Raw genomic sequence first — 16,649 nt, 5'->3', positions numbered from 1 at the left:
CTCTGATTGAACTACTGACTTCCCTCTGCATTTCAAGGACTGCATCGGTGAGGACACGTCCACTGCTGGAGGGTTGAGAGCCGCGTGCCGTGGAGACGCTGGGGCCAGACGGCTGCTCAGCTGCAGCATCGTAACCACTGGCCCCGCTGGAACACCCAGCAACTAAAATAAAATTGTTCTATATTAATAATCTGTAATTGTGTAGCCTGCATACATGTGACTTGACTGCATTCATTTTAATTATTTCTCTTACCTGTGTCAGCCTGACCCTGGCGCGTCTGACGCAGATAAGGGGGACTTAATAGGGATTCCCCAATAATAGCGGCCAGTTTCTCATCAAGAGGGGTCAGCTCCAGCCCCCCCCCCCCCAGCCCCCACGTGGCGGACACACTCTGCCGATGCAGCGCTAGACGTTTTTTTGCCTCGACTTTGATGTCGGATCATTTCTTTCATTTCTTTTTTATTTCGGCCACGGTCCGAGGTTGTGAGGCTACAGCATTTACGGCGTCTGCCACCGTTTGCCGCTCACGTGCCTTTTTGGCATTAGTAAGGCCACACTGTGCCCTCCAAACAACATTTTCCTCCTCTTTTCCACCTCGCCAACGATAACTTTTACTTCACATTGAGTGAAGTTACGTTTTTTTGATTTCCTCTCGGTGTTTGCCATGGTTCCGCAATCAATGAATATTCATTTGTGGGCGTTTCACGGACTATTTATGGACAAATATGGGCGTGTCATGAAGCCGCAAAAAGCTGCGCTGCATTTAGAATCGGTTGTGATTTATTAAGGGAAAGATGCGTAGGATGTGCGTGCGCACGGTTTTATAAATCCGAATATTTCTGTGCGTACGCACGTCCTATGTTTCATCCGTACGCCATTTCTGACGCAAATCCTACGCAAAGCTTTATAAATGAGGCCCCAGGTCAATAAATGTAGTTGGGTTTTTTATAGACCTAACGAGTCGAAAACAGGCAAATATCTGACTGTGACTTTTTTATATTAGCACAAATAATGATTTGGAGAGGCATCTTAATCTCATGAACATCAGGAGATCAATTATTTCTTCAAGGAGAAAAGTTGCAGTTTTCACGTGTTCCATGTGCTAGTTGGTTTTCAACAGTTACATTTTGTTACTGTGAAGTCCACGGGTGACATCATCTGACTGATGAGGTCCACATGGTCCTGTAAAATACTGCTTCCAGCTGGGCCCACAGACAAAAGAACGAGGTGTCACTTTGAGGTAACAAACTGGCAAAGAAGACGCCTTTAAAGGGTCTTAAAAGCGTTCGGGGTAACATGAGCTGTTTTTCAAGCTCAACTCAATGGCTTTCTTTCCACATTGTAAATATGGTTGTTCAGTTTGATGCTTGAAGGATTTTTTTGTTAGTTTTTTTTTTTTTGGCTTGTCGAAGCACCCAGTAGCATTCTGGGAATTGTGGGGAGAAGTAATGAGATGAGAAATGAACTTGCTCCTGCCTGCTTTTTTCCTCATACACTTGTGTTGATTTGTCTGAAAATTTGTATCTTCCGTAGTTAAAAGTATTTCATAAAACTATAGCAAATCGTGACACCAGAAAGTTTGTAACATTTTGTTATTTTCTGTTGTTAAGGAGCCAAAAAGAGCAGCACAGAACCACATCTCAAATAAGTAAAAATTCCCTTGAGTGTCTTATTCCACTGGGGATTTCCAACAGGAATAATGTTTGATTCAGCAAGAGTTGAAAAAATGGTGTGGCACATCTAGATCAAGAAAGTTCAGAGATCCAGTTAGACTGGGTTAGAATTCCCCAAAGTTGCACTATCATTGGTTTAGTTTTGCTTTCACATTCCATCAGTAGCCAACAAAACATATTAAGCTGTTACAAGAACCAAGACTGAAAAGCACGAACAAGGAAACCTGACACATCAATATATAGACCTTGCAATATATAATGGAATACCCCCAGCAAATGGCAACCTGGAACAAGCAAGAAGGAAAACCACAACGAACACCTCCAACTAGTCAGGCAAGTCCTGAGAAGCCAGTACAACATTAAAAACGAGTTCCACGAGATAAACAGTTACGCACTATCAGTTATCAGATTCCTTGCAGAAATATTAGATGGCCAAAAGAACATGCAGACCAAAAGGTGTTAAGACAAGAATGCTCCTCACTGTACATGGAGGGTTCCATCCTAAATCCAGCACCCTGTGACTATATGCCAGCAGCAGGGAAGGAGGCCGAGGACTGGTGAGTGTGGGAACCAGGATGAAACATCCAAGATGCATGAGTACATCAAGCTCAAGGCCCCAACTGACAGTGTGCTCAGTGAATGTCTCAGGCAATGGAGAATACAGTGCTTGAGGACAGATCCTCATGGGATGTACCACCGGACCATAACTGAAGTGGCTGATATCAAGAAGTCCTACCAATGGCTAGAAAGGCCTGGCCTATAGGACAGCACTGAAGCGCTCATCCTGGCAGCTCAGGAACAAGCCCTGAGCACCAGAGCAATAGAGGCTCAGCTCTACCTCACAAGACAAGACCGAAGGTGTAGGCTGTGCAAAGAGGTGCCTGAAACAATCCAGCACATAACTGCAGGGTGTAAGATGCTGGCAGGGAAAGCATACATGGAGCGCCACAATCAAGTGGCTGGAATAATATACAGGAACATGTGAGCAGATATAGACTGGAAGCCACAAAGTCAAAATAGGAAAGCCCTTGGAAAGTGGTAATGAGGGAGATACAGACTAACAGGATGGTAATGCCAAACCAACTAGACATGTAGTGGTGAGTAAAGAACAGAGGAAAGCCGTTGTGGGGGATGTGGCAATACCAACTGATGGCAACATCGGAAAGAAGGAACCTGAGAAACATGTGTCTACATCATGTTTACTGTCCTTGAGGATGGTCACCGTCCATCCCCCTTGGCTATGTTTCTTGTTCCAAATCAGGGTTAGCGGGGCTGCTCCCCTTCATGTTTCCTGTGCCTGGGTACAGCTGTCAGGACTGCTACTCTTTATGCCTATTTCTGAGGAGGGGTTTCTCTGATACCCCTCAAATCTGTTTGGCTGGACGAACTTTAGTATTTTTCTGGACTTGTTTTTGGTTTTTTTTCTTTCAGGTTCCCTCCTCTCAAATGTTTGGTTATCTGAAATCTGCCCTTTTGGGTAGGGGGGCAGTAAGGGTTCTGTGGTTTAGTTTCTGCCACCAAGCCTGGTCTTCTGCACATTGGGTCCTACACCACCAGTTGCTGACAAGACCAACATAAAGGAGTCAAGTGGATATTCTGTATATTTAAATAAGCTTTTATATTTTAAGTCTCTAAATTGATACATTTTTATATTTGAGCAAAATGGAAAATCATAAAAACCTTCCATCTTTCTTTTAAAATAATTTGATTACATTTGGGACAATGACCGTTAACTTTTATCTACAAACACACATTTCTGCTGGTGGAGATTGAGTGTCCAATTAGGTTTAACACTATGAAGTCAAGAAGCTTTAAACCCATGAAACACGAGGGGATTCAAAAGTTATTTCTTCCCTTTAGATCAAAGATCAATTCCCCTGAGCTGAAATGCTCTCCACTCCTTTAGGTGAACTTTTTCCTTTTCGTTTCTCTTCGTCAGCTACCACATTAAAACAACCTTTCAATTCACTCCTAAAGGGTGAAATATGAATAAAAAGGTATTTAATAAGCACAGTGGTCTGTAATACGGGATATTAATATGGATAAGATTAGAGGTTCAGTAACTGTATCCACAATAGAGTCCCTCTTTTTATGTTAACACGGTGGAGTTGCAGCACAGAGTTGACATTTGCAGTTGAGTTAACTTAGGGGAAGTACAGCAGCTGATGAGCAAAGCCCAGTTCAGTGACTTTTATTTGGAAAATCCCTGCTCAGTTCCGCAAAGAAAAGCCTTTTTTTTTCTTAGCTGTCTTGCTGAGTTTTTTTTTCTTTCTTTTTGCTTAAACAAACTGCTCTGCATGGTTACTCATCACAAGGATTTAATTCCGGTATTCAGGATCAACAGGACAAACATACTGTTTTCAAGGAAACAAGTGCATGTGAGGTCACCCCCCTCTTTTTCATCATTTACAAGAAATTACTGACAAACTATACCAATGCATGCTCCTACCATTGACTGTATTTGAGAACTGCACTGAGTGACCCATCTCCCCTTAGCGTTCCAAACAAGAAGTACCTGCTGGCTCCAATAAGCCAAAATCCCTTAGACTTTTATTGAGAAATAAACAGCTGTTACTCAGTCATTCTGTTGGTCAGATTAACTGTTCTTGCTGTCATATCTTTTTTTTAACATGTAATTGGTCATCTGGATTTATTGTTGTGATATTTTTTTTCTTTAGTGCAAGTTAATCAAGTTATAAACTGACCGTTGACTATGGGTGACATCTAGTTCCATCATGATAGCCCATATTGCAAAAAGAATGGCGACTGAATCAACTTTCTTTGGTTGGAGCCAGAAGAAAACCATTTTCTGTGTGTGACGTCACAATCACTCAGTCCAGTTCTCTTGTAGTCAATGGTAGCCACAGGAACATAATGTTTTGTTTGTTTGTTTTTTAAAAGACGAATAAAAGACATAAAAAAAGCTCTGTTTTATTTGTTTGTCATGTACAAATATGACAAATCATCAGCTGGAACTAGAAAGAAAACAAAAAGACTAAGTGATAATTTTAGAAAAAGGTTATGGAATTTAGGATATTGCTTTATTTACCTTTAAATTCAATCATTGCAAAAGGATCAACATTCGTTTCCATTTTTTAAGGTTATGTCACTAGTAAACATAAAGAGAAGGGAACATTAGTTGAGTAGCTTTTTAGGCAGTCCATCTATTTATCCATCCTTCCATCTATTCATTCAGCAATCTCAGCAAGGCTTCTCAATCTTTATTGAAAAAAATATTTAGTTTTCGACAGTTATAGATTTAGTAATAATTCGTTTTTTTTTTTACCACCTTTCATTCAGTTGGTCATATTGCAACCTTAAATTCCTAATCAAAATTGTTTTATATTTATTGCATTTAAGTGTTTGACAATTCAACCATTTTTCATCTCTGTTTGCAAATAAGGAAAGGCTGAAGAGAAAAACAGTATACTGCCTTGATTTAATGATCAACCGGAAATCAAAACATTTCTAAAGAAGATTCATTCTATTGGCTCTTCAGTCTTAATGGTGGAAAGTGGGATGTGGTCTTTTGAATGCGCTCTCCTATCCCACATAAGAAAGACCCCCCCTCTTTATCCAAACATGTATCGGCGTGTTTACTAACCTGTGTTTGAGAAGCAGAGCCCGGAGAACGCTGGGTCTGTCCTCCGCTCTAATCTGATCGGAAATGATCATCGTTTCTACAACCAGATGGGCAATGCCTGGCAGAGTGTTCTGCTCAAGGTCCAACAGGATGGCACCTGAAGCAAAACAAGGAGCATCAATGGCTGCTAAAGCTGAGGTACTCAATCGTCATTTTATGTAGAAAAACCCTGCAAAAATTTGTGACATTAGAGGACTTTTACCGTGTGTGATGGTGCGACGAAGCTCCAACAAACTGCGAAATGACAGCGAGGCCACATGAGGCTTTCCCCAGCGCTCTGTCTCCTCCTCTACGTCTTCTTCAAACTTGATCCAGCGAGCGCGCTCCTTCCAACGCATCTCCTGCTCTTTCTCCACAATCAGCTCATTCAGCTCCACAAAGAGCTAGAGATCCATCGGGAATGAAATGTAAAGAATAAACACAAGCAATTGACAAATATAAAACGCAATTCATAATATAACATTGTTTAGTGTGAGATAAAAGAAATAACATAAAAGTAAAGCCATGGGCGATGTTGTAAGACCCTCAAGTGCTACCTGCCCCCACAAACTCACTGGCTTAGCGGCTGGCACACACATGTGATACATTCATGAAAAAGCTAAACTATTTTCAAAATGGTGGCTTCTTCTTGGTTTTACCTCCATAGCAACCATTTAATTTTTTGGTTGCCTGGAAGTGAAAAATAGGTCTATGTAATTTTTAGAAGAATCAGCAAAAGTAAAATTTTGAATTTCCTTGGTAAATAAGTTTTTTTGTTAACCATGCCCACATTCCTAAAATGTTCATATCATATGTCATATCATTTCAATTAGCTTGAGCCAAGGATTCATTTATTAAATTTAAAAATGTCAGTATAAAATGTGCAAGCAAGCCAAGCTAATACTGTTTAAAGTCTAAACGTTTCCCCAAGTACCTTCCCAATGACGCTCAAAGAAGTAAAAGGAGATAAATCAAAAGCCCTAAAAGAAGTTTAAATTTGTAGCTGGTAGAAAAGGTGATTTATTTATTTACTTTTGAAAATTCAAGATGTTGGCCTTATCCCAAGGTGAAAGGTCAATGAAACTTCGGTTGTAGTTGTAGACTTAAACTTGTGGTGTGCGTGTGAAAATTTATGTAGATCGCTTGAACAAACATTTTCTTTTCTAATATTGTAAGAAAATAAACTGGACATTAAGCTTTAGGTCCTGTGGCCATCCTAGAATAATTTCAAAACTTCATTTGGAATCCCGTTTCATGTGTTTTGGTTTTGTAAGTGGATTTTAAACTTTTTTAAAGCCCCAAAAATTAACTTTGGTCCCATTCATTTGTTTTTTACAGTTTCAAGCGCTGTGTTTCAGGTACCAGGTTCGTGCAGAAATTGGTGATTCTTTTGTATGTTGCAGGGGGGAATTTTTGTACAAAGGCAAAGTTAAAAAGAAGAATTGCAAAAATAGCAGTACAGGACTGATGCGGGACATCACTTGTGAACACTTGTGAATTTAGGTTTATCACCTTTCACCAAATTAAAATTTTCCACATTTTTTGCTTTTTACATTCACAATAATATACAGTCCAGCTAATATCATGCAGATAAGTGAAGACACTGTCTTTACTCTATGACAGACCTCATGAATTTTCTTCTCTGCTGCCCTCTTTTTCTTCTTCAGACTGGATAAAGGGGGGGAGCTGTTGCTGGAACGCGACAGCTGACACCGAGATGACTTCTTCACGAGGTGACGACGCACTCCGGGGTTGTCCTCAAACCTGTGACCTAAAAAGAAAACAACAGTTTAAGTCAGAAAACCACAGGTTACTATTGTTAGGAGATCCATTCAGAAAAAAGTTACAGTTACATGAAAACCAAGACACAGTCACATTCCATGCTAGTTACATCAGTACATCAGCAAAGTGACTAAATCAATATAGTCCTTTGGCAGTGTAGATAGAAAATACATTTATGCCACTATCTGAAATAAACATAAAGGAAAAAAAATCAAAGCGTGAATGACAAAAAAAAAAGATTTTTTTTCCAATGATACTAATAAATCATGCCAGATTCTGAGGGATTAGTGTTATGGTCACAAAGTATTCACTCACTAAATTTGTCTAATATGAATATAATATTCATAAAAAAAACTGAGACATCGCAATCCAAATATATAAAGCAAGATTTTTTTATAAAGACCCCCATCGTTAAAATAGTATTTTCTGAGTTAACATGTTCTTTTGGCGTTTTTCTGATGAGGGAGGGCATGTATGAAACACATTAAGATTAAATCAGGCTGAATATTGCATTGGCAGAGGAGAAAATGCAGTTTAAAAAAAGATTGTTTGTAATATAGAAATTTGCATCACAAGAGGGGAAGAGGGGCGGGGTTGCTCCGTGCCAACAGTCCCTCCCACAACTCAGAAGTGAATTTCTAATGAACTACTGCTGCTCTGCAGAAACTATGTCCTAGAAAACAACACGTTGATTGCAAATTAAAACAGCATATTCCTAAGTAAAAGACCACTGGGAATGCTCTTAGATCAAAGAATGATTGGTGTGGGGCTTTAAAACCTTTTAAGAAAATAATGTCCCAAAGTCTGTTTCATTCATCTCATTTGCATTATATAAGATTGATTTTTTTTCACTGCAAAGCTTGACAAAATAGGAAAATCTAAGATAATGACGTCTAAAAATAATAATTGAAGCAACTTTTTAAATTTGTATAAAGTGTTTTATTTTTTCAATAATAAATTCATCAAACTACTTGGATGTTTACACCACGGCTCTTAAGCACCTTCTCAAGTGTAATTTGTTAGGGTTTGACTGGACATTCAAACAATCTCAGATGCTTTTTTAATGTTCAAACACATGTTTAGTCAAAAGGTTCAGTGACATGAAAAAAGCCAAAAGCTTTAAACCATCTATCCACATGATAAACAACATTAATCTTTGCTTTCATTTGTGATTTATTTTATGTTTCTTTGCACAAATCTAGAGATCATTTATGGACAAAAATTGTCAACCTACACCCCAAAGCAGTAAGTATTCTTCTTTGTGCAATTTTCCTTCAACTTCTTTTTAAACCCACTGTTAAATGCTCTTTTGACCCTGAGCACAATTAACAAACAGATCAGAGGCAGAAATATTACTGTACGTTTATTAAAAGATAACATCAAAATACAGCTAAAACAATGATTCAGATTTTTGGCCTGCTGTTACACAATTAGAAAGAGTATGCTGCCACCTGTCTGTGGTAGAGTTGAAGAGTTAAATACTCACTTTTAGAGGGCTAAACAAACACAAGGAAATTGATGCAAAATGTATGATTTTGAGCATAATTTTGCTAAGATGAGGAATGTTAAAGGAACAATGAATTCTTACAAAAGCTGATAATGCCGTAGGAAGAAAGGTGAGGGTAAATAAAAGGAGAAAAGATTAGTTTTTCCTTCTGAAGGGTGACTTGGCTCACTGTAAGAAAACGTAATCAAAAATCTTTTGCTACGTTCATGCTGAACGTATTTCGTGCATCAAATTCGCTGCTCGACGCTTGTGTTCATAAACGTGACGCTCCTGTTGCGTGTGGGAGGAGCTACTGTTCAAAGTCTTTAGCCTCATCGCTGCATGGAAGCATTGACTGAATGCTGTACCATCTGATGCATGGAAGACACAAATGATGCTGAAAGACCATGTTTGTTTTATTTTGAAGAGCTCTACTAAAGCATGTTTTTTTTTTTTTTTATTTAACCTTTATTTACCCAGGAATTGTCCCATTGAGATTAAGAATCTCTTTTTCAAGGGAGTCCTGGCTAGGGGGAAACAATAAATTACATTTACAATAAAAATGTCAACATTAAAAACATAAAATAAATAAAAATGAGAGCTCATGTAAAACAGGTAGAGTTAAAAGTGACTTTCTCCTCCAATCTCAGCCTGGATTAAAAAATATTCAGAGGAATGAGTTCTTTTAATTTCCATCTTTTTTGTAGAGTGTTCCATGTGGAGGGGGCAGAAAAGACAAAAGCCTTTTTTCCCAGTTCTGTACGAGCAAATGGAACAGCGAACGATAGATGGTCATTTGAGTGCAGTCCATATGATTCCACAGTCCTCAGCTTGATCAGGCTGCAAATGTAGGAAGGTAAAAGTCCAAGAAGAGATTTGTAAATAAAAATGCACCAGTGTGTGAACCTCCTGGTGGACAGAGAAGACCATCCCACTCGAGAGTACAGTTCACAATGATGAGCCCAGGCCTTGCAGTTTGTCACAAACCTCAAAGCGGCGTGATACACGGAGTTAATCTTACTCAAACATTGAGCTGTCGCATTCATATATAAAAGGTCTCCATAATCTAAAATGGATAAAAAAGTTGCTGTGACAAGTCGTTTTTTAATCCCAAATGAAAAACAACACTTGTTTTGAAATAAAAAACCGAGTTTCAATTTTAGTTTCCTAAAAAGATTTTCAATGTGGGGATTGAATGAGAGTTCATCATCAATCAAAATTCCCAGATATTTGTACACGTGAACCAACTCAATTTCATTTCCTTCCAGAGTGGAAACTGTGAGGAAACCCTGTGGTGTTTTTCTAGAGTTTGAGAACAGCATTAATTTGGTTTTGTCTGCAGTAACCATTAATTTTAGCTGGAGAAATGTGTGATGTGCCGTGTCAAAAGCTTTTTGCAGAGATTTAACAGCAGTGGCAGGGTATGGGTAAAAGCAATTAATAATTGTGTCATCGGCATAAAAATGGATATTTGCATGAGACACATTTTGATCTATATTATTGATATACATGACAAATAGGAGGGGTCCTAATACAGAACCCTGTGGCACCCCCTTGTGTACATGTAAGAGTGCAAACACAAACCATCATGTCTAACACATTGGGTCCTGTTCTTCAAGTAATTTGTGAGCCAGGAGACTGCATGATCTGAAAGGCCAAAACTGCTAAGTCTTTGTTTTAACACGATGTGGTCCACAGTGTCAAATGCTTTTGACAAATCAATAAAGAGTGCAGCAGGGTATACTGCTTATTGTCAAGAGCAACAACAATGTCATTTATCACTTTTGTAGCAGCAGTAATGGTACTTTGCTTTTTCCTGGGTAGCATCACTCCGTGTCTGAGATCATGTGATCACTAAGAGATTCTCTCAGCACAACAACGTTCACCTCTGCAGCAGGAGCTGCGTCTGAATGAAGTCTGAATTCAGAGCTACTTCCATCTTTCTGCGACTCAGTTTGATGACTTGCTGTCCCACATTAAAATGAAAAAATCTTTTTTATTGTTGTCTCTATGCAATTAAGAAAAATATAAAGTTCAGGAGAAGGATGATCGGATCCTCTTCCATCTTGATTTTTTTTTCCTAACTTGTCCTGTCCAACAGCTGAGCAAACAGATAAGAGCTCAAGGCCTCCTGTGTTGGACAGATTTTACTGTTAGAATAGGGGAATATGAATCTTCTGACACACAAGGTGTCTATTTGTATAAAGCTCTTTTGTATTTGAGGGTAAACTTTATTTCTATTGATTAAGTTTGTGTACCTTTTTTTTGTTGTTTTTGGAACAGATGGAAAAGAAGAAGAGAGTGGGATGTTAGGAACTCAGGAATCCCTCTCCCTGCGTGAAGAGAGGGCCACCAGCACCTAAGGGACATGGCCATCCCTGCTGGGGTCTGGTTCCCCCACCAGAAATGGGGTAGGGGACAGAAGTCCCACCTTCCTTGTGTGGAATATATGTGTGTGTTGGAGTGTATATAGCCATGGGGTAAAGAAAAGGTGTGTTTAAAAAAGCGTGTGCACTGCAAGATCTCCTGATTGCTCACATTGATGTCCAAGCACACACACCCCCCCCCCCCCCCCTCCATCCTGACCAAGGGTCTTACATGTCTAAAACCGAGAGGCCCGAATCCATGTGTCAACCACTGGGATGGGGACCAATCCCATTAGTTCCACCCCCTCAGGTGCATCGCGGGCTTACCCACCCAACACACATTGGCCCCCATTGCAAGAAGGGCCGACCCCGCAGGCATCACTCCTCCACCCCACACAAGGATAGAGGAGCCAAGAAACAGCCGGTCCCAGGAGCAAGCCCTGCTAATGATTTTAACTTTAGAATAGCAAAGGGAAGAATAGCGCACTGTCTAGTGGGTCTAGATGACCCAACTCCCAACGTTAAAGTGCCTAGGATAGCTAAAGGGGTTAAGCTAGTATCCAAAATAACAGATATTTTAGTGGTGTTTCTCTAAATCAAGCTCCACAGGAAATTCTGACAAAAAGAGACAAAATGTTTTAGTTCAGTAAGAAGAAAACTAAAGAATAGTAGCATTTATTTAGACTTTTTGCACTGTAGGCCATCTTTTTTCCCATGCTTCATCACAAGGTTTATATGGTCACACATACAATGAATGAAGTCTAAAGAGTAAAGGAAGCGACACTGCATGGTGTCTGTTGACAAACTGACAGCTGTTTTTAAGCCCACAGCTAAACAGGCATCACTGAATCAATAGAGAAGTAGGAAGTAATAGCAGTGAGGCCTCATGCCACTCAATACGTTGTACAATTTGGTTGTGTGTGTAACTGTGAATGAGCTTGATGTGTATAGAGCTGGCAGCAGTCGGTGGAAACAAATGCGATCCCATCCATTGATTTTTCAGTCTAAAAGTAGAATCAAATGCTCATTGGGATCGCTAGGATTACATCAGAGGTGTGCAAGTGTGACATAACTATTTGAAAATTAATTCATGCTCAGTATTGAATAGACAGCAATAGAATGTAAACGAAACAAAATATCCAAAACTTACGAATGGGTTCGAGTGGCGACTCCAGATGAGTATGGATGGACTCTAGTAGGTCGTAATCGTCAAAGTCCAAAACAAACTCTTCAAAGTCCTCGAACCCGTCCATGTTTGAAAGGGAGCTATGGTGCTCGTGAAGATGCTGCAACTGGTTTCCGAAGCCCTTCTGGACGCTCCGTCGCCGATCTGGTCCGCGGTTGTCTTTCATCTTCTTACCAGAGGTTCCGTGTCCATGCTTGTTCTTTCCTTCAGGATCTGTCATCTCTGCAGCGGGGGCCACCTCCTATCCACCTCTCGCCGTCTGAACACTTTGCTCATGCAGGGTTTCCAACCTTTGAACACGGCTGCTTTAGTTAGATTCTGAGGAGCTTTGGTTCCTTCTGTTTGATGAACAAACCCCACTTGAAATTTTACCAACAGATTTTAAGAACCCCTTATGTTTAAAATAAGCAGTAGTTGAAAAAATATGTTCCAATGTGTATATGGATATAACAAAATCCTTTATTGTCAAATAAATGAAAATATCCCAAATCACAAATTATCCACTTTGCAAAAAGAATGAAAAGAAATCCTCAGTGTAAAAAAGCCTTTCAATTTTATCCAAAAAGTTGGAGATCCATGGTCTCACAGACGCTGAATGGCTAGACGCCTGAACAGATAGTGACATGTGCTTTAGATGCAACTCAGAGAGAGTTGATAAAAACGGATGCACTGATGGGTTGCATCTTTGTTGGCTGAATACTGGCACCACCTTTTTTTAACGATGTCCACAGCCTATTGATCATTGCTGGAAAAGGAAGGAACAGTGAATTGGAAGAGAGGAGTTGACGCCCTTTGTTTCCACTCTGCCAATCTGACTTTACAATCACATGTTGCTACGTAGGTAAAGTCTGACTTCTGAGTGTGGCCATCACCCTTGGATAAATTCGATAAAAATTCTCATAAATTCAGCTTTCATAACAAAAAAAATACATACATTTTGCACATTTTCCACGTCTGAAATTTCTGTCTTTTGTGATACACACGTGAGATACGCAATTCATGTGTTTCTTGTGTTTGTCATTTGTTTCTGTGTGCAGATGTCCATCGTCGGTTTAAGCTGACGAGTCTTAACGTGAATTTAGTTTTAAGCGGTCCAAAATTTTTAGTCGGTTGCGAATTACGCAGTTTATGTGTATTTTATGTAGTTTATACCTAATTATGAACTAAGTCTCATGCAATTGTGCATGATTTTTGCAAGATGCTTACACCAATTTGTGGCTTTTCATGACCGTTCCACATATGTCTAGCAGACTTTTCATGTACCACAGATGTATAACTTTTTATATAGCATATGCGATGCACATATCACGTTAATATTACGTAATTGACGCACAAATTTTGCAACAAATTTAGCTTTTACTTTGATTTACGTGCTTTTTGTGTGGTTTATTTGTACCTCTTCCATGGTTTAACATATTTTATTCATGATACATCTGTGAATATTTCCCATGAAAGACCGCAACTTTTCTCACTGTTCCACAATTTTTTTAACCAATGACCAATTTTCATTTGTCCAATACGTGTACATAGTGGCTGTGTGACACAGCCTTAAGATGAATGTCTTAAAAGCACATCCAACATGTTGAGTATAGTACAATTTTACCAATGTACGTATAATTTTTGGAAAGAACAGAACACTTCGTTGTATCTATTTTATTTTGAAAACCTGTCCATTAAATTAGAAACTCTCAAAGTTTTTAAAACATCCCACATCCCCCCAACCTATTCATTTCGAAATAAACGAGAATAAAGAAAGGTCTATCCCTCCATGTTTTTAACTTGGATGTAGTTAAACTCAGCCATATTAGATGAGAGCTGAATCAACGTCTCTGTGTTTTTCTTGGTATATGTAATAAAAATAAAGTCTTATACAGAGAAAGTTGACCTGTTTGATTCACTACCAATAGATTGTATTCAAACAGCCAACTTTCTAAAATGTTAGCTTTGATTTCATCGCGTAGCAAACTGATTATTCACTTTTTTTTTTTAATAATATTGATAAATTCAGGGAAAACCCCTTCTGTATCAAAAAGCCCATTATGAAAGGATGTTAAAGTACAGACGACCAGAATAGAACGGAGAACGAAGCCGGGTGAAATACAGTACATAGTTTATCAATGTGAAGCACGACCTGCTGAAAATCCAATGCCCCATTTTCTGTTAGCAGATGGGTCCTAAACAGTCAATGAATGCTCTGCTCTGGTAAAGCAGGAAAGGCCTAGAGCAGTGTCACTTTTGAAGGGGAATCGACTGCGGTCTCTGTTAATTAACGTCCCCCTCTGACTCTGGTCAAAGTCCTATCTGGGCAAAATTTTACCTCTCAATGTGGTTGTTTTTCCTTTCACTTTACTTTTAACCCTTGTGCTATCCAAGGCACTTTAACATTGGGAGTTGGGTCATCTAGACCCATTAGACAGTGAGCTGAACCTTTTTTACACACACATTCATGCACACATTTATGCAAGATGGTGGCGAAGCTGCAATGCAAGGCAGTAACCACGTCACTGTAGGGAATTTGGGTTTCAGTATCTTGGCCAAGGATACTTTATCACGTGGGCAGAATGGGAACTAAACTTGCCATCCTGTAATCACTCTACCTCTGCACCACTTTTAGTTTATTTTTATTTATTTTTAAGAATACCAGCATTCATTTTGAAAGTTAGGACACAAACAGGATGCAAAAACTGTTTTGCAAACTCTATTCTACCAGCTTCTTCGCTGGAATTAGACTTTACAACAGCATATGAGCAGTTGAGAATTTCTACTCGTAAAAACACAAATGTGGCATTATTTCACCACAAAGTTATCAGAAGTTCAAATATTGTCCTCAATGGATCAAGAATGGATCTCCTAATGTTATTTGCTTTATTTGTGTGATTTCATTTTAGCGACTTGTGTTCAACATAGATTGGCAAACACTAATGCTGGTGAACTTTGTCAAATATCCACCAAAAACTAGAAGATAATACAAATCTTAAATAAAGAGAACAACATCAACATCCCACAGTGTATTTTTGTCTTAATATCTGGATTAAAGTCCAAAAACAGATTCTTTATATGAAAAAAATACAACTCTTTAAACTGCAAATGTCCCCAGCAGTAGTAATAGTTAGTTATACAGGGATGGTAGCAAAGTAACAAGATGCACAGAAAGCAGTAGTCAGAAGAGCAGATCTTTTCTTAAAAAATGAAGTCCCACTTCGATCAACTACAATCTATTCCAAAAGCGTTCCTAGTCATGTTTTAACCATGATGATGCCATTTTTAGCTAAAAAAAAACAAAAGAAAACTGTGTTGTGTTCTAGGACATATTTTCTGCAGAGCGGCAGTAGTTCATCAGAAGTTCGTCTTTTGGTTGTGTCAGGGCTGTTGGCTTGGAGCAACCCAGTCCCCCCCCTCCATGTCGCCCATAACTGAGCTTTGTTTACACGCTCTCCCACTAGCTTACAGCCCCTTACAACCCCAACCTAACATCACTGGTGCGACAGAAATGGCGAGCAATGACTGGAGCTATCCAGTCGCAGCGTACAGTTTTGAGCCAGATGTCAGGTCGGATTAAGATGAACATGGATCTATAAACAGATGCATCAGAATGGAGCAGAGCAGCGAGCTTGTGGCTTGGCTGGCTTTTTTTCTATTTCACAAAATACTGGCTTTTTCAAATAGCATTTTTTTATCTGATCCAGATTCACAACAAATAGAATAAAGAAATACTTAAAAATTTAGTTTTAAGATCAATTTTCTTTTTATATATTCTCTATTTACAGAAAAATGCTACAAGAGCATGCTAAATAGTGGGTAAAAAAAACGTTGACAATATAAAATGGTCATTATCTAACTGTAGGTGGCGGATATCTGTTAGTAAACAATAGAAAAAGAAAACGCCCCTCCCTGTTTGTCCAGTGTATAGCGCATGCATAACGAGTTGGTAGCTTTACTCAAAAGCAGAAAAGGCTGCTTGTACCCGTTTGCTTTCATTTATAGGAGGACTTTTTTTTTAAAATGTCCTACTATAAATGTTTATTTGTTCTATTTATAAATCTATTGCAGGAAGAGAGCAAACTAAAATATGGACAACTCATCTGTCAAGCCCACAAGAATCTCCATAAGAAATACATATTCAGACAGAAAAAATGGTGTGATGAATCTATGTCTATAGCCTTAAATTCAAATTCAAATTCAAATTAATTTTGTTTATTATGCACCTTTCATGTCAAACACACAGTTCAAGGTGCTTTCCATAAAAAACAAACAAGAATACAATAAAACCAATCCCCACACATGTAATAAAATAATTAAATAAGCCCCTCATAATAAAATACACAAAAACAAGCACAAGTAAAAGAGAAATGACAGAGCTTAAGAAAAGAGAACCCAGAAGGCGCCGTCCACCCTGTCCTCCTGTTGGCCGGGGTGTCAGCATCTATGCAGCACAAGCACAACTCATCCCCAGCACCTCCCGCCCCAGAGACCCCCAACCCCCAGGCCCAGTGCACCCAACATGGGCACACCAGGCCCGGCAGCCCGGAGGAG

General features: G+C 39.1%; 1 protein-coding gene across 5 annotated transcripts in view; it reads right to left on the bottom strand.

The window, feature by feature from the left end:
• slc4a3 (solute carrier family 4 member 3) overlaps positions 1-16,649 on the bottom strand; it is a 70,157-nt gene that overhangs the window by 17,619 nt on the left and 35,889 nt on the right. For 4 of the 5 annotated variants that reach the window (XM_023950911.2, XM_023950912.2, XM_078939422.1 and 1 more), the window contains 3 exons: positions 6,922-7,067; positions 5,520-5,700; positions 5,279-5,414 (listed from right to left, as the gene is read on the bottom strand). In XM_023950911.2, the coding sequence (XP_023806679.1) occupies positions 5,279-5,414; positions 5,520-5,700; positions 6,922-7,067 (463 nt within the window). Of the gene's footprint in view, positions 1-5,278; positions 5,415-5,519; positions 5,701-6,921; positions 7,068-12,080; positions 12,407-16,649 lie in introns of all 5 variants that reach the window. The other variant, XM_023950914.2, reaches the window with a different exon arrangement.

The sequence above is a fragment of the Oryzias latipes genome, chromosome 21 (genome assembly GCF_053564925.1).
Source record: "Oryzias latipes strain Hd-rR chromosome 21, Olatipes_Hd-rR_3.1".
NCBI classification, from domain to species: Eukaryota; Metazoa; Chordata; class Actinopteri; order Beloniformes; family Adrianichthyidae; genus Oryzias; species Oryzias latipes.
This window is presented reverse-complemented; position numbering and strand designations above follow the sequence as displayed.